Genomic DNA, 20,135 nt, shown 5'->3' on the forward strand with positions numbered 1-20,135 from the left:
TAAGGTTAAAAATGCATAAAATCCAATTACAAACACTCATTTAGTAAACAAAAGAAGTCTCTCATAAAAACTATCTGAGCAATTCCAGCGTTATAGATGTGACATTTGCAGTAAAATCTTAAAATGTAAACTCGCATACAAATTGTATGTTAACATTATATTGAAACATCTATTTATATTTTCCAAAACAACTAACCATAGAGTTATGGGATCAGAAAAATATCAATCTGAAATCATTCTTTAGATTTTAAATGAGGAAAATAGACATGCAATATGGATATGTCCAAAAAAGTCTGCGAGTTTACAGTAAACAGCATACTTTGTAGAAATTCTGTGAATTAAACTGAGCGACCCGAAAGACATGATGCTAATCAAAAGGATAAAAGTTGATTTACTATTGAACAAAAAATATTGAATTTACTTTATTTGACATTTTTGCATTAATGAGGAAAAAGCTTTGTTATGGATGTGACAGATGTGAAATTGCCACTTGTGTGACTTTGGTAAATCAAATATAATAGTTTCAAAACATTGACAGAGATGTTTTTGTGTATTCTTAAAGTATTGTAAAATACATGCATACACAAAAATGTAAAAACGGTTTCTCTATTTTGGAGAAAACTATTTTTCATGGCAAAGTTGCATGGAATTGCTCATACTAAAAGACAGAAATTAATACTTTACAAACTATTGCACATAAATCATCTAACCATCTGCATATTATTCAACAATATTACTGAAATAAATTTTAAAACTGAATAAATATATATTTACACTTAGATAAATAGCCAGGCTCAAAAATCTGTGGAAATCTTTTAATTAGTATTAAAACTTTAGGAATGTGAACCTACACTGGTCTCATGGGTTTGTTCGGTTACGATTATCATGTCATTGATTCGGTTCAGTTCGATATTATCTGTGCATCATGGTGCATTGATGATGCTTGCCATAAACAATTATATTTTTTTCTCCACATCACAAGAATTCTTGAATTAACGTTTTTAAATATATTATAATATGAGATGACAATGTCAGTGACGTCAGTATGTAATACCCGCAGATGATCTATTAATAAATCGATACCTCACCTCTACATAGTGGTGCATCGAAGAAACCATTAATTTTGACACCGCTAATTAAAATACTAATTTTAGTGTTAAAAATTACATCAAACACATACGAAAAAATCCAACTGACCATCAGTCATCAATAACAAGTTTTAATAGTCAACAGAAAAAGTTGGGTTCTTGAAGTACATGTTCTTTTGTAAAAAATATAGTTGCAGTTATAGTTATAATTAAAAAATAAAACGTTTAACAAGGAAAATATTGAGATATATACTGTAGATTGCAGTTCAGCCAAAATAGGCATATGACCCAGCCCGAGCATCACCATAGCAGCATGGCACATTTTGCATTGCTCACAATTTTTCTAAAAAAAATAAATGAATAGAAAAACTGAAGTGGTCTGCTAAAAGCAGCCTGCTGTTTAATAGATTGCTTCTGGCTGCTGATTCTCTCGTGCCACAGGACTCCTGCATTCCTCCATGTGCCACTGCTGTCTCTCTTCCCATCACACACACACACAGAGAAACACACGTGCAGCCTCGTCCTGTTCCAGAAGGGAATGTGTGAGGATTCTGGTTTGCCCACCGCCACTTAAACCACACTTGACCCTCTGCTCTCTCTCTCTCTCTCTCTCTCTCTCTCTCTCTCTCTCTCTCTCTCTCTCCCTCTCTCTCTCTCTCTCTCTCTCTCTCTCTCTCATACATTGGGGACATTACATAGGGTTTTATTGTTTTTATACCGTACAAACTGTATTTTGTATTGCCCTACAGACAGTATTTATGATATTGTACATGTATTACAACTATGTATTTTAAATACAAAATAGTATTTTGTAGTTTGTATTTGATATTGTTTAAAAAAATGGCTAACTATTTTGCATCAAAATGCTTTAGTGTCTTGTATTTTTGTATTTTTAAAATACTGTAAAATACTTTGTGAGAAGTCTAAACTGGTGGTTTCTCAGTTAATTGTCAAGGCTTGAGATAAGACTAGAAAATTGAAGAATACTGAAGTTGATCAATGCTTGAAGTATGGATGGAAATTCTGCATCACATATAAAGAAGGTAACAGACAGATAGAAGGGGTAAATTCAGGAGCAAGTCAAAAATAAAACAGCAAATTAAGACAAACAGCAAAGTCCTACAGTGGCGATACCTACAATACTTCATTGGCTGGTTCAAATGCCATTAGCTGATCTGCAGGTGCTCAAACTTTGACATAATTAATCCATATGAGATAAAGATATTGAATGATTGTCAGCATAAACAGAGCACATACATATGTATTGATACATAAATATGCACAGTACATATGTAATTACAATCTTTTTTTCGATGTAATTACTTTGAGATTACATTATAATTACTATGTAATAACATTTTACATTGTTATAAAATTGTAATTACATCTGAGATGTAATATAATTACAAACTTTTATCTTGTGTAAAATTACTGTTACATTGTAGTTTCATCCAAGATAATGTAAATGTTTCTTTGTAATTTGCATGTACAGTATTTAGTTTTTACAATCATATACTTAAATAGACAAGTACACTTGTAATTTAAATGCTTTGCAAGTACATCAAAGATAATAGTTATAAACTTAAATGTTTCTTTGTATGTTTCATGTACGGTATTTTTATGTAATATACGCAGTACATATGTAATAACAAACTTTTAGTTTGAATGTAATTACTACGTCATTACATTATAATTAATAAGTAATAACATTGCTATAACATTGTAATTACATGGTTATAAATTTGTAATTAAAATGCTATAACATTGTATTTACATGATTTTAAATTTGTAATTACATTGCTATAACATTGTAATCACATGGTTATAAAATTTAATTACATTGCTATTACATTGTAATTACATCTATATTATTGTAAATGTCTTTTGGCATATTTCATGTTCAGTACAGTATATTTTATATTGTGTATTGAAGTGTTCTGTAAGTTCCATCCTGCAATATACATCAAATGATATACATATTTTTTTTCTCTCTTAGTTGAAATATTAACAATAAGGGACCAGGCCCAAATATATTTTCCATTTTTTGGACTAAGCCAAAGAATCCCTGAGAACTGAACTACAATTGCTTTCCAGGTAAAAATAAATATCTGTGTGAATTTGAATCTGGGAACTAGCTTTTGGACAGTTTGCATCTCCAGCTGTGTGTGTGTGTCCTTGTGTGCATGTGTGTGTATGTGAGTGTGTGATTGATGGCGCCCTGAAGGTAGCAGCACATGTTGATTTTCTCACATGTTGAGCTGTGAGGTGGGGGTCGGGGGCTGAAGACTGTACATACTCCAGCTGTTGGGGCGAGGGGAGGGTGAAGAGGGATTGGCACATCAGCATTACAGTCAGGAGCTGAAGTGCAGAGAAAGAGCAACATACTGAAGTCTACGCTGGAGAAGAGCAGCTCTGGAACAGGCTTTTCTTGGAGACTGAGAGAATAAATCCCGCTGAATGTTTGATGGGAAACTCTGTTATGGTTTTAGGATCTTACCCATAGCCACAGCTGCCTACCGATGCTTAGAGGTACAGAAATCCAACTGCTTCTTGAAATTTTCTTTTAAGACCAAATGGCTCATTTTTACTTAATGCTATATGGTATATTCTGTGATTTTTTTTATTTTTATTTTTTTAAAGCTAAAGGAAAGACAATGCATGCAATGTTAAACATATATAGATTTGTTTTGTGAAGACTGAAATTGAATAAAGTCAAAGTTTTTCTTTTAATTGCTTTAATTCTATACAATTTTACTAAACAAATTATTGCATTGTATGTGCATTAAAAAAAAAGTCATGTGATTTTGTTATAAGACACCATGTAATGATAAAAATGTGTGTGCATGGACAAATCTGTGGTTGACCACATTGTAAAACATCTGAAATGTTGTTTTGGTCGTTCTAAAATGCTGTAACCATCTCAGTATTAGTGCTATTATATTATTAATTACCCCCAGAACTGTCAAGAGCATCTGCGATCCGCATCTCAGACCTTCAAACACAACCACTTGTCCATTTCGTGTCAGCATTTGTCTTCTGGAGTGCAAGTTATTTATTAAATAAAGAAAAGATTCACGCAGCTACTCCTACCTCTGCAAATTTAGTTTTTACTGTTGATATTTGGCACCAGTTAATCAGCAGGTGATGATTTTGTTCACTTTGATTCATTCAATGGAAACGCTGCTTTATTTGCACATCTTTTATGCGATTTTTTTGCGCCTTCATTTAATTTGCATTTCTTGTTTGAAACAGCTACTTACTTCTGCTGTCTTCATTAGTTTCAAAAACACAGATTTCCTTACATTTTAAAATGGCATATTTGTTTTTTTTTTCTGCTGAAGATACTGTTGTCCTAAAAAACAAAAACAAAAAACTTAATAAAGACATCTTACATACCCTGTAGGAATGATATAAAAAATGTTTTGACTGTTTTTAAACCTTGACTTTTCCAAATGGCAGTATACGTTTAACCTTATCATTCATTCATTTTCTTTTCGATTTAGTCCCTTTGCTAATCCGGGGTCGCCACAGCGGAATGAACCGCCAACTTATCCAGCATATGTTTTACTCATCAGATGCCCTTTCAGCAGCAACCCATCTCTGGGAAACATCCATACACACTCATTCACACTCATACACTAAAGACAATTCAGCCTACCCAATTGACCTGTACCGCATGTCTTGGGACTTGTGGGGGAAACCGGAGCACCCGGAGAAAATCCATGCAAATGCAGGGAGAACATGCAAACTCCTCACAGAAACGCCAACTGACCCAGCTAAGGCTCAAACCAGTGACCTTCTTGCTGTGAGGCGACAGCACTACCTACTGCACCACTGCATCACCTAAACCTCATCATCCCATACCTTATAGTAACTCATTTGCATTGTTTGCATTTATTTAAACTTGTTATTACAAAAACAAACAGTTTTCAATCCATAAATCCATCATTCAACCATGTGGTAACCATTTATGGAAAAGTATGGTGAAAACATTTGATTTATTATTATTTATTTGTTTGTACTAATTTGTATCCACATTGTTTTGCCTAAAAGTAAAAAATAATTGACTCAACTAAAGTAATTATTTTTAGTTAATCAATTAATTCATATATTTATTATTATAATTTCTTTTCATTTCTATTTGTTTTACTGTTTCTTTTTTTTGGATGTGCACATATTGCTAAAACCATCTTCTTTTATGTCAGATGTGTTTTATTTTAGTATCAACTTTGTCTCACTTGTTTGAGTTATTTTCCTTGGAACAAAATCTGGGTTTTAAGCAAAGGTATCCATTTTCCTGCCATCTAAACTCACTGCTGCTTTGAAGAAACATATTTAAGGACTTCCTTAGTGATTTTTCTTTGCTGTGACTGAGAGTATAGAAAGAAACATGGTCCTTAATGAGGGAATTTCAGAGTCATGTTTAGTTAAACAAGGAACTTCCTGATGATCCCAGTGGATGGATGTCAAATCACTTTAGCATGTGTGGGAAAATGGCAGTGGTCCATAAGTATTTGTGTGTGTATGTGTATGTGTGTGTTTGTCTGTATTAACTCTGTGTGCTCAGATGAGCAATACAGGAACTGTCTGGAGAAAACCCATGGGAGATGTGTATGTGTGTGTGTTTGTGTGTCTGTTGTGGTAGAAATAGCTGAGACAAAGAGTACACAGAGGCTGAATATTTGTGGGAGAATGTGCATTATAAAGCTCAAAAAGGATCATAGTTTTACTGCCTTGGTGGTCTGAAAGTCAAGTTTGCACTGTTAAAAACATGCGCACATAGACACCAAATCATGGATACACAAACAGCTGCTTAACTAAAGTTGCATGATTCGGCAGAAATGAATAACATTGTTCTGATTCAATGTTAATTGTATCCCTATGTAAGAAGAATATATTCGAATGAATGATTCAACGGCTTTTGGAACTGGATGAATCAGAATTTTTGATTGAATCACTTGTGTAAATGATTCAATGGCTTTTGGTACTGGATGAATCAGCATTTTTAATTGAATCGCTTGACTGAATGATTCAATGGCTTTTGGTACTGGAAGAATCAGAATTTTTGATTGAATCGCTTGTGTAAATGGTTCAATGGCTTTTGGTACTGGATGAATCAGCATTTTTGATCGAATTGCTTGAGTTAATGATTCAATGGCTTTTGGTACTGGATGAATCAGCATTTATGATCGAATCGCTTGAGTGAATGATTCAATGGCTTTTGCCACTGGATGACTCAGCATTTATGATCGAATCGCTTGAGTGAATGATTCAATGGCTTTTGGTACTGGATGAATCAGCATTTATGATCGAATCGCTTGAGTGAATGATTGAATGGCTTTTGCTACTGGATGACTCAGCATTTATGATCGAATCGCTTGAGTGAATGATTCAATGGCTTTTGGACTGGACGAATCAGCATTTTTGATCAAATCACTTGAATAAATTATTCAATGGCTTTTGGAACTGGATGAATCAGCATTTTTGATCAAATCGCTTGAGTGAATGATTCAAAGGCCTTTGGAACTGGATGAATCAGCATTTTTGATCGAATCGCTTGAATGAATGATTCAACAGCAATTACATTTAGGATACTTGTCGCCACCTACTGGTATGATGATGTAATCAATGAAATATTTATTTAAAGAGCATAATTACTTTCAAAAGGTTGTGTACTCTATTGTCTTTGCTGTCAAACACATCATTATTTATATTTGCATTATAAACTTGTATCTCAGTAAATCTGTAATACTTGCAATGTTATATAATAGCAATACTGTGGTTGAAATTACCGAAGGTTAAAGCTGTTGCATAATTATACATGTTCTCACTGGTTCATATGGAGATCAGAATGTGTGCAGTGATCATACTTGTCATGGTTTATTAATAGACAAAAATTGATCTTTTTCACTTAGGAATAACATCAAGTTCGTCTTTGAATTGAGATCGTAATTTATCAATTAATAATCATGCAGCTTTTGCATTGTGTAAGTAAAACGTGGTGCAATTCATGTTTACCGTGAATGAAATAGCACTACAGCGGTTGTTTTCTATCTAGCCAGTTCATCAAGGATGTTCAGGATGGATTATTAAACATTTGTACAATCAATATGTATCTATCAAGCATTTGTCCATAGGTATTGCGTACACATTGCCTTATGGGATTAGCGTCAAACATTTATGATTCAGATACAGCTATAATAGTATAACAGCTACTGTAGATTGAGATAACACTCATACATATTGCACTGCATAATATTTGTGTTTAAATTTTTTTTTTAATGTTCTAATTAATTGCATTTGATAGAGCAATGGGTTTAAATACTGCTTACACAATGCTATTTCTCTTATTTATTGTCATATTGTTTACCTGAATATATGCTTGGAGAAAGTGTTTAATATTAATTTGTGGAGAAATAAGTTGCATGTTCACATTAATAATTATAGCTATAACAATAACTACATCCACACTCCACATAATTTAGTTTTCTTATAAATGTTCCCTCAGGTTTTGTCAAATGTCTCCTTAAGATGAGTTTTGATGGATTCTGGTTCTCAACAATTTCTTGTTACAGTTTTGGACTTTCCTTTTGTCATAGAAATAATTATTACACGTATTATAGTTACTGTCCTTTGTAAAAACAAGTCTTAAAACTATTTTTGATTGATTTATCATTTTAATTTTATTGTTGTTAGGGTGTTTATCCAAGTCTGACCAATCAGATGGCAGAAATTTGTGACAAATTTAACAATATAAAAAAAACAACCACAACAACAACAACAAAAAGTACTGTACAATACACACTTACAGAACAATACAATCAATGCATCATATTCAATAAAATGAAATCAAGTCAGTGATGACAAGCCAAACTTTAAGTATTTTCCAGGTATTGTGCAGCCTTAATTGTTATACAAATGATGCAATGGTCACCCTTCTTATTAGGAATAGTTCACCAGAAATTGCCCCTTTTAAAACCTGTTTTCTAATATAACCTTATCACTTTTCACAGAAAATGGACATGAAATGATTACATTCTTGCCATAAGAGTCACAGTTGTCAGTGAAGACCACAGAATGGCAGAATTTAGCTAATTTGTTAAAAATAATGACCTACATTATCTGCAGGAATACTAGGAAGGAATGCTTGGAAGGTTTTTATAGACAGTGACTTAATTGAACCTTTCACATTTCACACCATAACATACTGTAAAGCTGATTAGTTAACTTTACTTAAAGTGAGTAAACACATTGATTTTAAAGTGATTGGTTGACTATATAAAATGAATAATCCAATTCTCTTAACATTACACAAATTAACTATGTGCATAATTATAAAAATTAGTGAATACAATTATGTATCTGAATGCACCCAGTATGTAAGAGTAACATCATTTCAGTTCTCTGTATGTCAGTACATGTGGCAGAATTGACAATAAAGCTAATGTTAATGTTGACTTTAGTAAGTTACAATCGGTGTATTAACCTTTTTTTTTAGTAACGTAACTAATCGCTTTTGTACACTGTAAAAAAAAAATATGACAAAGTCAACACAAGAAATATTTTATGTTGCTTCAACTTATTTTAATAAGTTAATCAGGTTTCAATTACATTTTTTAGGTTATACCTAATATTTTAGTCAGTTTGATTGATGTAAATTGAGTTTAATTTGAGTAAATTGTGAAAAAGTTAATTTGATTCAAGTCAATACGTGAAAAGTGCTTTAAGTTTTTGACCCTTCTAAAGCATAAAGATACCATTATATGTTTGTAAATATTTAATTAAACATGTTAAGTGGACATTCTTGTTTATCTGAAAAACAATGCTGAAGTCAGATATTCTGCTTTGAAAATGTGAGTTATGTGCCAGAACATTTGTCTTTGTTTTGGTTTTTTTAACCCGCCCAATGCCAGTTTAGCCAATTATATTTCAGCACCCTGAGTTACCATGATTGTTTAAATACAGCCATTCAGAAGCACAGAATATGCACTCACTAACAAAATGATATGGTTTATAATCTAATTAATACATATATTAAACCTCTTTAACAATATTAAATGTACGCTGAGTCACTGATATGGGTTGGCTAAGGCCCTAAGGCACAGTTCTAAAGTTCATTTTCAAATGGTTTATTTTATTTTCAATGAATAAATGGTTATTTTTTATTTTCTGCTGCTGCTTTCAGTATTATGGCAATAAATGTCATGTAAAATGGCATTCAAACTCTTATTGTTAGTATTTAACACTGAATAAAGCACATGAGGTGTACATGAGATGATCATTGTCAGTTTTCGCAAGATATTGAAACCGTTTTTAATATTTCAGTTCGAGGTGTTTGATAGAAAAAAAGCTCCTTTGCTTTCATATAGAACACCTGTAGGCTTGATAGTCACTTGCTCATGTTAATTCCTTTTTTTAATTGCTCATGTCAATCTGGCAATCTGCGCTTGCGTTTGTTTTGATCCAGGAATGCAATACCTAGTTCATCCACCGGGTGCCAAACTTACATACTGCACCTTTAAATCAGCAAGATTTTTTAGTACAGAGCACTTTAATTTTACAGAAACAATGTTTCATAACATTATACAGAATAAAAAAAAAGTTCCCTGTTAGCCGGGAATGCAGGAATAACATCAGAATCAAAGCAGCCGGTGCAGATCTGAGAGAGTCATTTGTGGGCTGAGGTGAGTTTTAAGGACACATGACCTGTGTTTTTATATAATCAGAGGTCTTGCCTGCTCAATCAAAACAAGAATGCCTTTGATTGTGCCCTGCGCCCCATGGCATCCGTGCCTGCTGCTGCTCTCTTTCATGGCGCGCTGCCTGTTGTCACGTCGAGGTGATCAGGAATGAAAGGATTAGATGCCATAGCAGCGTAACACTATGCAGAGGTGATTGCTGTGTATTTGTTTGGGACTCTTTTTTTGTTTTATTCTGTTGTTGTGTGATTTATTTTGCTTCGAGGTTAATTGTTTCAGGCACCTTTTGTGTTGGGTCAGTCTTTTGGTTGTTGCGGGGATCATCAGATATTAGCGGTATGTGTTAATTAAAGTCGCGACTTCACAGCAGTTCTTTATTCCCACGCCTCGGACCCAGGCCTACCCAGAATCCCCTCTGAGCTATAGAAGGTCACTTTAATGTTCTGCAAAACAAGCCCAGTGGTTGGGCTTATTGTGAGGACTTCATTAGGTACTACTGATCTGAGAACAGTGCTGATTTTTTGTTAATGTTGAGGAAGGGGAGGAAGTTGAGGTTAACCAAGTGAAAGAACAGTTGTTATAAATTTGCTGCAATGCTTTTTGATTCATTAATCATACATACAGTTGAAGTCAAAATGATTAGCCTTCCTGTGAATTTATTTTTCTTTTAAAAATATTTCCCAAATGATGTTTAACAGAGCAAGGAATTTTTCACAGTTTTTGCTGTAATATTTTTTCTTCCGGAGAAAGTTTTATTTGTTTTATTTTGGCTGGAATAAAAGCAGGTTTTTATTTTTTTTTTACTAATTTAAGAATGAAAAAATGTTAATAGGAGTTGCTAACATGAGTGAAGGGCTTTCAGTGGGCCTCTTGATGTCAAAATGACATCAACAAACACGTGAAAAAAAAGTGCAAATCAATTTGATGCCAGAGCATTGATGTCTGTTTGACAGGCAAGAGGTTGAGGCAGGCGGCAAATTAAACATAAACAGTAAAACAAACAAAGGGTCAAAACACTGTAAGACAACACAGGAAAATGTTTTGCAATGCTCACTACAGAAAACACCATCGTCTGGCTTTGAGACAAAGAATAATGCATTATATTTCCCTGATGAATTTTTCACAGTATGTGTGATAATATTTTTTCTTCTGAAGATAGTCTTATTTGCTTTATTTCAGCTAGAATAAAAAAAACGTTTTTATTTATTTAAAACCATTTTAAAGCCAATATTTTTAGCCCCATTAAGCTATATTATTGATTGTGTACAGGAAAAACCATGGTTATACAATGTTAATTATAGTTAAGCCTTTAACTTGCACTTTAAGCTGAAAAAAATGTTAATAAGAGTTGCTTACATGAGTGAAGGGTTTTCAGTTGGCATCTTGATGTCAAAATGACATCAACAAACACGTCCAAAAACACATTAAAGTGCAAATCAGTTTGATGTCAGAACCTTAATTAGTCAAAATCTTATTTAATCACACATTAATGCCATTTTGACCACCAAAAATTGACACAAAAAGTATTATAATGTAAGAAAGGTTTATTCATCAGCTTCAATTACAAATTACAATTTTACACTGGATTTAGTATCCCTATAGTAGGGCTGGGCCGATAAACTAAATCATTTCAAACCACAATAATATTGATGTCGATAACGATGATAAGCTCTGGACGCTTTTCCTCTGTTGATCTAAGAGCCAATCACACAGCAGAACTCTGTAAAATTCTGAGATTAATAAGCAATATTTTAAATTGTTATTTAATGAATCCTCTAATTTTTTTTAGTTTCGGTCATTGCTGGGACACTCTTTTAATGCTGGAAGCATTAACAGCTTATATGGAAATATATATCATAATTGTTCATAATGGACAATAATTATCAAGATTGCATTTTTGCCAAATCACCCAGCCCTATACGCTATAGAGCATGTACACTACCTTGATGTCAAAATGACATGAAACTGAAAAAAAGTGCACCAATAATTAATTATTATTATTTTATTTTGACATCAAGTTGACCAATGTGTTGGAATTTGATGATGTTAGCTCACACAAGTAATATTGTTATATATTTTATTGTTATTCCTACAACATTTGTTGCCTGAAAAATGATTTTCATTTATTTTATCTTGATATACAGTAATACATTCACCAGGAATATACCATCATATCGATAGTAGTTTTTAAACCATCACAAATGTAATGTAATGTAATGTCATGTTGCATGCACGCTAATGCCTATAATCGCACAGCATCATTATTTTTTTTCCTTCCTCCGCCGCTTGCATGGACCTGTCTGTTGTTAATCATCTCCTTGTGTGGGGTGAAAGCCCAAAGCTTTATTTAACTCTGCCGGTGTGAACAAACAAACAAGGCATTAAAACAGAACAAACATTCACGGTTGTGACACGTGGGGCTTTTCCTGCCTATGACAGCATGCTTGGCTGCCCTGCTGAGCGCTGTTTTCAGATAGCAGCCTTTGCACTCAGTAAAAAGACCTCATCATGTCTTTCTTTAATTGTTTCCTTGTGTTCATTGCACAAGAGATTAGTGTATGTGCAGCTTCTATTAGCTACCTAGAATCTTTGGAATGTAAATTGCAGATTGTGTGTATTTTAGGGTAACTACAATATATTGCTGAGTATGTTTTCGTGCTTGTCTTGACTTGCTCAGGCTTGTCAGGATTGAAAATGTGAAAGTACAACTGCCAGTAGGTGGCAGCAAGTTTACTGAAGCATTCAAATGATCCATTTAAAACAGCTGGTTTATTTAGAGAGAAAGCAAGTGAGTCTTTGAACAAACCATTGTTCGATGATTGTTCATGTGCCAGTGATCCATTATCAGTGATATTTGTTCTGGATTGAAACACCACAGTGTTACTCTGAGACAAAAAATAATGCATATGATTATAACAGTAATTGCTGTTGAGTATTATTGTAGACGATAAATACTGCACACCTCTTCTGCACATACAATTCAACTACAGTTTGGGGCTAAAAATATCACTGGAGCAGGAAAGCACTAACAGATTTAAAATTGTGGTTACGGCAAATTAATTACAAAATTCTTAAAAATGTAATGAAGAGCAGTTGACAGGGGTCAGATCCTAATGCAGCTTAATTTATGAGTAGTCAGGCAGGCAAGGTAGTACAGAAGCAAACGGTAGTATAAAGGTAATCGACGGTATTTCACTTTAATTCGTAACTTTTTGATTTACTTGCCAATGCATATCAATTCGAATAAATCTCATTCGTACATTTTAAGACGATTTACTCATTCCCCAGTAGGGGTGTCACGATTTCGATTTTTAAACGAAATCGATCTAAATTTATGTTCAATTTCGATTATCGAATCAAAAAATAGAATCGTCGATGCTGCCACGCCCCCATGTCACGTCAGCCTGGCTTGCCAAGCAGGAAAAAACAGGCTTGTTGAAGTGCTTGTTAAACTGCAGAAGCAGGAGACCCGTCGACAGAACTTAAACCCTCTCCTCTTTCAATGAAGTCGCCGGTGTGTAAGCATTTTGGATTTCCAGTGAGTTATGTTGACAACGTTCGTGTTGTCGACAAAAAAAACACAGTTTTGCAAGCTCTGCTATGTACGTATTACGTACGGTTCGTCCGATAGACAACACCGGCATCGCGATCCTCCGCCCGCCCCCGTTGCAAATCCGCTCGCGAAAAGTACACACTCAGGCCCTGTTTACACTGTCTTTGTTTTTAAATGGCATTTTAGAACGACAACGATTTGACATCCACAGTGGCGTGTAGCATTTCTGAGCAGCCCTCCTTCCTCTCTACCTCTGAAAATGCACATCACGTGACCACACAGACACAGACGCACACACAGCCATGCGCTCGAGACAGCAGGTCCAGGCAGTCAGAGGACTGCTTCAATCTTTCACTCACTTGTACTTTGTCATTTTAGCGAACACCTCAGATACTGTTGGCTGGTTCCTGTTGGTTGTGCATCTTTTTTACCGACGCCATTATAACGACACAGATCACTGCCTATTCACGAGTCCCTTAGAAAAAGTGATTGACAGGTGGTAATTATGTGTGTAACTTGCCTTTATTCATTTACTGTATGATTTGTTTATGGGTAAATCAAAGACTATGCAGGTAGTTTAAACGGTAGGCTACAAATAATTAATTGGTCATTAATTTATTAATTATTCATAATCGAAAATCGAATCGAATCGTGCCTTCAGAATCAAAAATGTAATCGAATCGAGAATTTGGAGGATCCTGACACCCTTATTCCCCAGTGATGGTTGGGTTTAGTGGTGGTGTTTGGTGTCATACCTCGTTTTAGAAATCGTACAATTTCGTTCGACTGAACTCATGAGTTTCCACGAATTAGCCGCTAAACTGACAAAACGTAAAATAGTTACGTTTCTTCATGAGATGAGGCTGTAATAACATGGTCGAGGGAGACAGAAAAACAAAAATAGAAGATAAAACAAACAAGGAAAAATGCTTCGTAATGCTCACTACAGAAAACACCAAAGTGTCATGATTAGCTAATGTGGGCCAGCTGAGTCAATCAAGCACATGCTCCTCTCGAAATTAGTTTAATATTATACTTCATTTAAATAATTTGCCATAATTTGAAAAAAGTTTATTTGTGTTTTACTGCCCAATGTGTTTTTTTAAACCAAAACTTTAGCGAATTGCACATACTGTAGATTTGTCCAATATTTATAATCTACAATATTCAGTAATTTAGGGATTATTTGTTTTGTATGTATATGATTTTTTGACTCTCAATAAATGTTTGTAGTTGCTGATCAGCATATCAATTTCAGTTTAAATCTTCTTAAATATTCTACTGAAGAAAAAAGTCAGCTATACAGTGGGTGACAGTTCAATATGACAATTAAGGCCACACGTGACGCCGCGGCAGGACCAAGGGATAAAAGAGCATGCTTTTAGGTGTAACAGCAGTTTGCAACCATGCTGCCAGGGGGCACAAAGGGACAGGATGTGAACAGACAGAAATATACAGTATCTGTATAATACCGTGCTACTTGTAAATGAAGATGAAATAACAAAAAAAGAATTACACAGTAATTCCTTCAGAAACCATCAAAAACTTGTTAACGGCGAACACGGCTTAAAAAACATTGAAGTGATATTTGCTTGTTAATATTGCTTTTAAAATGAGCTATGCATTGTAAATGTGTCTACATGGCATAAACTTATTTAAAAAGAGGAAGAGCTGTCTTATTTTTTATGTATCCCTTTAATGCAAGCTTCAGAGGAGCAGAGGAAATGACATTTATGTGACACATGAGTGTGCTGTGAGGAGAACTTGTCTCTCAGACTTGGACTCTGTGTTCGTCAGTGGTATTATTGTGTATCAGTAATTCATACCCCTCAAGGGAAAGCTAATCACTGGAGATTGTATGGTAGACCAAAGTGTGAGGAATTCCTGTGCCTCTGCCAGTGACGGGTTCAAACTGTGGAATGACAATGTTACATGGGAAACATACAGAATAATAATAAAAAAAACAAGCAGGGATTTTAACATTGTTTTTGTAGAAATACGTTTGGCGACACATCCACATGTTTCAGAAACAGATTTTGTGCCTTGTTTTTGTTCTTTTTTTACTCTGTCATGTGTGAAATGGTAGTTAGTGGAACAGCATGTTGGCATTTTCTGCCGGTACACAAAATCACAGATCAAGAACATCTTTCATCGTCTCCACCGCCTGCTGTTTGTTCCACATCATGGTGATTTATGCAGAGACACATACAGCACACTGTTAAAAACTGTTAAATAAATAGCTCATAATTAAATGCTGTTTTCCATTTATCTCTGCTTCTGAATTACATTATGGGACCTTGATCTCTGTTCTGACTACTTTTGATGCTAGATTTGTAAATTATCTTGTAAATTATTGGTCAAAAACTGTGTAATGAGCTGTCAGCACTGTCAGCACTGTCAGCACTCAAATATAATATTTTTAAATACAATATATAGTTTTAAACTAATACTAAACATGTATATATACAGTTGAAGATTTTTTCAACACATTTCTAAAATAAATTTGTTTTAATAACTAATTTCTAATAACTGTTTGCCATTATGACAGTACATAATATTTGACTACATATTTTGTTCTTCTATACAGCTTAAAGTGACATTTAAAAGCTTAACTGGTTAATTAGGTAAGGTTAGGGTAATAATGCAAATCATTGTATAACAGTGGTTTGTTCTGTAGACAATCAAAAAAAAAATACTGCTTAAAGGGGACTAATAATTTTGACTTATTATTAGTAATATTGAAAAATTAAAAATTATAGCCGAAATAAAACAAATAAGAGTTTCTCCAAAAGAAAAAATATTATAGGAAACACCGGAAAAAAAAATCACAGGAGGGCTAATCATTTTGACTTCAACTATGTCACTTAATCTCCAGTTTTTCAACTTCAAAAGTTGCAGAGCACAAATCAAGGACTCCATAATTCAATTTGGAAGTAGTTTCTAGAACCCTCTGACAGAAATACCTGCTTTTCCTCGTGTTTGTACTGCGGAATTTTGAACAACTCTAGTTATAGGAACTCTTATAAGAGGAACGTATGAGTTGAGTTGAAATAATTATAACTATCAGGGATGGGCAGTAAGCACATGCTAATTGAGAAATCTCATAGGAAACAACAGCACATTATTTTAAAGTATTAGATGACACAAACAGAAAGCTAATGTTAGCAACATTTAAGTGTCATCTTTGTTTGTGACATTGTGTTCTTTTGACAGGCTTGATGAATTAGCACTGCAAAATTGTTAGAGTGCTTTCACACCTGTAGATCGATTGTTTTGTTCCAAAACAGGGATTAAAATAGTTATGATGTTGCCCTTTTCGTTCTTGGTGCGGTTCGCTCACACACCACAAAAGTTTCTAAACGAACCAAAAGAGTTAAAACAAGTCACGTGCGAGTAAACTCTCATCATATTGGTTAGAGTTCCACGGTTAATTTTGCTGAGTCCCGCTCAGCTGTCATGTGTCCTTATTTTAATTTATGGTATTGAGCAATAAGACAATATGAGCAAAAGGCTGTGCTTTAACTTTGAATGGTGACACCCACAGACATTATCACCAAATATGAATCAGAAGACTTTCTCATACATAGCTGTTGGATAGAATTACGCAATATTGGCTTCATATTATAAATAAGAGATAAACTAAGACTGCTGTTCAGTCAATTTTCTTTACAGATAAACAGCTCTATATTTATCTATATAATAGTTTAACATGCTTTCACTTTCTTATTTGACGAAAGTAGGAATGACATCCCGTCCTACTCATAATTCTCTATTCATATAGCCATACCTATTACATATTCATAATACATTGTGATGTAGCCTGGATCGTTAGTTTGTTGAATCGTTTTGCTTTCTCACTACAATCTATCCGCTCCAGAGTTCGTTTCAATCGAGCCAAGACCACCTCATCCAGGTGCTCTCGGGCGGATTGGATTCACATATGCCAAATGAACCATGCTGACGGAGAAAACACACCAGGTTCCGAAACAAAATCTAGGTGTGAAAGCACCCTTAGTTAAGTTCGTCTTTTAGCTTTTATTTTTACTCTTTCAATAGCATACACTATTAGACTTTGACATAATTTTACAGTACTTTACTGTAAAAACATCCAGTAAAATGCCATATACTTTACAGTTCACTACTTCAATATTCACCGCATTGTGGGTCATTTAAAAACTTACACAGTAACTTACTGCATATTAGGTATTTGCAGTATTCTACTGTAATTAAAGTAATCAAGTACTGCTATTGTAGTTGAAGACAAATGTGAGACAGTTAATGAAAGAATTAGGAATTGATTAAATTCAATTGTAATTACAAAAAATAAAGGTATTATACTGCTAGAGAAAAATGTAAATAAGTTACAGTAAAACTACTGTAAAATATGGTAAAGGGCATTTTACCTCACAAAAAAGTCACGGTAAGGCTCTTTTACTGTAAAAAAAATAATACTCAAATATTTTTTTTACAGTAAAAGAGCCTTACCGTGACTTTTTTGTGAGGTAAAATGCCCTTTACCATATTTTACAGTAGTTTTACTGTAACTTATTTACATTTTATTTACAGTACTGTAAAACACATTTACAGGGAAGTTACTGTAAATGGGGCAGTTGCGGTAACTTACTGTCAGCAAAAAATAAAATGTTTAACAGTGTAACTTATGTCTCTACATTAAGTCTTCAGACCATAATATTCCACAAAAACACAGGGTCCTGCATCCTACAGTTGTTGATCTTATTGAATGCTGTCAGCCAGATTGCTTCACTTCAGTGTTTGATTTGATTGGTCGATAAGGCTCAAAAAAATATCAAGTGATGAATAGGAAGATGAGGGCAGGGCGATGACATCACATAGAGGGAGGATGTTGAAGAGTGAGAGAGAAAGGAAAGCAGAAAGAGAAAAAGGCAGAGGAGGACACAACTGGACCCAATACTGACTGAACACCGTTTTGGACTTTAAGAAAGCTTGGAGGAAAGGGGAGGCTCTGATCTGGGGGACACGCATGTTTGCTGTGCATAAAAAAGTGATGAGAACAACCAGTAAGTGTGTTTGTGTTTCATGTTGTGTGTTTTGTTTTGAGGAAGGTTTCTGCAGGCTGCTTTCCATTCAGCAAATGTGTAATTCAGCTCAAATATGCGGAGAATCTTGTGAGAATGGGATATAATTGTCGGACTGTTGTGAGGTCATTTCCTGACCTGTCCATTTTTATGAGAGCTTATTTTGGGAGATGCTTCGTTTTCCTTCTCTTGCTTTTACACTGCAGGCTAATGGGGCTCAAATCTGATTTTCTTGCCTACAAGTGACTCAGATCTGATTCTGTCGTGGCAGTGTGAACAGCCCAAACTGCATGGAATTTGATCTTTTCAATTCTGATTTGTGTCACTTTCATATGTGGTATTAAATTGTGATACAGATCTGATGCTTTGCAATGCGACCGGAGTGTGAACGGGTGTGCTGGAATTCATCTTTTTTTCTTCCTCATTTGTGATCGGCATTCGTCATTCTGGCTGTTACTACAAACAGGCAGCTGATCGGTAGTGAAATGACACGCAGGGCAAATATCCCAAGAAAGTAATGGTTGTTCATTTTGTTTATTTTTTTACAACTACAGCTACTGCTCATTACTAACTTAATTAGTAATTAACTTTTAATTAAAGAATATTTAATATAAAATTCCATATATAAAATGAATAAAATACTCCATACATGACATATTTCACGTAAATAATAAGACATTAACTAAACTCTTCATGCTAAAGTTTCAGTTTAATTTTGATTAGTTTTTGACAGGAAATGGTCTATGTTGTTTATGACATTAAAATGAATTAATCGTAATTTTTCAGACTCAGCAAACAATATCATTATGAGGACTGACCCAGGCCTTCACAGTAGCACTTTTGTGAGTTTAGGACCATGATCTGTTCACACTGGAAATCTGATATTGGCTATTGGCTGATATTGATATTGTGTTTGGAAACAAAGATGAGGTTCTCAAGGTAAATGCGTACCTTGGCACTAAAGGTCAAACGACAAAAAATAAGGTCAAGAATCTTGGTGTGACTCTTGAGTCAGATCTGAGTTTAACAGCCATGTCAAAGCAGTCAGTAAATCAGCATACTATCATCTCAAAAACATAGCAAGAGTCAGATGCTTTGTTTCTAGTGAAGATTTAGAAAAACTTGTTCATGCTTTTATCAGCAGCAGGGTGGATTACTGTAATGGACTCCTCACTGGTCTTCCTAAAAAGACAGTCAGACAGTTGCAGCTCATCCAGAACGCTGCAGCCAGAATTCTAACCAGAACCAGAAAATCAGAGCACATCACACCTGTACTCAGGTCTCTACACTGGCTCCCAGTTACATTCAGAATAGATTTTAAAGTATTATTACTGGTCTATAAATCACTAAATGGCCTAGGACCTAAATACATTACAGATATGCTCACTGAATACAAACCTAACAGATCACTCAGATCTTTAGGATCAAATAAACTAGAAGTTCCAAGAGTTCAGTCAAAGCAGGGTGAATCCGCCTTCAGCTACTACGCCTCTCACTGCTGGAATCAGCTTCCAGAAATGATCAGATGTGCTCCAACATTAGGCACATTCAAATCAAGACTGAAAACACATCTGTTTAGCTGTGCCTTTACTGAATGAGCACTGTGCTGCGTCCGACAGATTTCACTATCATGTTTTTCTCTTCTTCTTCATTCTTTTATATCACATTTTACCTGTTTTTATGTTTTGTTTTGTTTTTACGCATTTTTATTATTTGTTTTTATTTTTATTTTTATTGT

At 34.4% G+C, this 20,135-nt stretch overlaps 2 protein-coding genes across 11 annotated transcripts in view; one reads left to right on the forward strand and one right to left on the reverse strand.

Moving 5' to 3' along the window:
- The window catches only part of LOC147842141 (uncharacterized), a 1,078,568-nt gene that overhangs the window by 572,488 nt on the left and 485,945 nt on the right, over positions 1-20,135 (reverse strand). The gene's annotated exons all lie outside the window — the stretch shown is intronic.
- Positions 1-20,135, forward strand: part of stard13a (StAR related lipid transfer domain containing 13a) — a 250,288-nt gene that overhangs the window by 177,153 nt on the left and 53,000 nt on the right. Inside the window, exon 1 of one of the 10 annotated variants that reach the window (XM_087271067.1) lies at positions 3,464-3,617. The exons of the other annotated variants lie outside the window; for them this stretch is intronic. Coding sequence (XP_087127193.1) covers positions 3,608-3,617 — 10 coding nt within the window. The 5' untranslated portion in view covers positions 3,464-3,607. Of the gene's footprint in view, positions 1-3,463; positions 3,618-20,135 lie in introns of those variants that run through there. 10 annotated transcript variants of the gene reach the window in all.

Source organism: Danio rerio, chromosome 10 (genome assembly GCF_052040795.2).
Source record: "Danio rerio strain M-AB ecotype USA chromosome 10, GRCz13ab, whole genome shotgun sequence".
In the NCBI taxonomy this organism is placed as follows: Eukaryota; Metazoa; Chordata; class Actinopteri; order Cypriniformes; family Danionidae; genus Danio; species Danio rerio.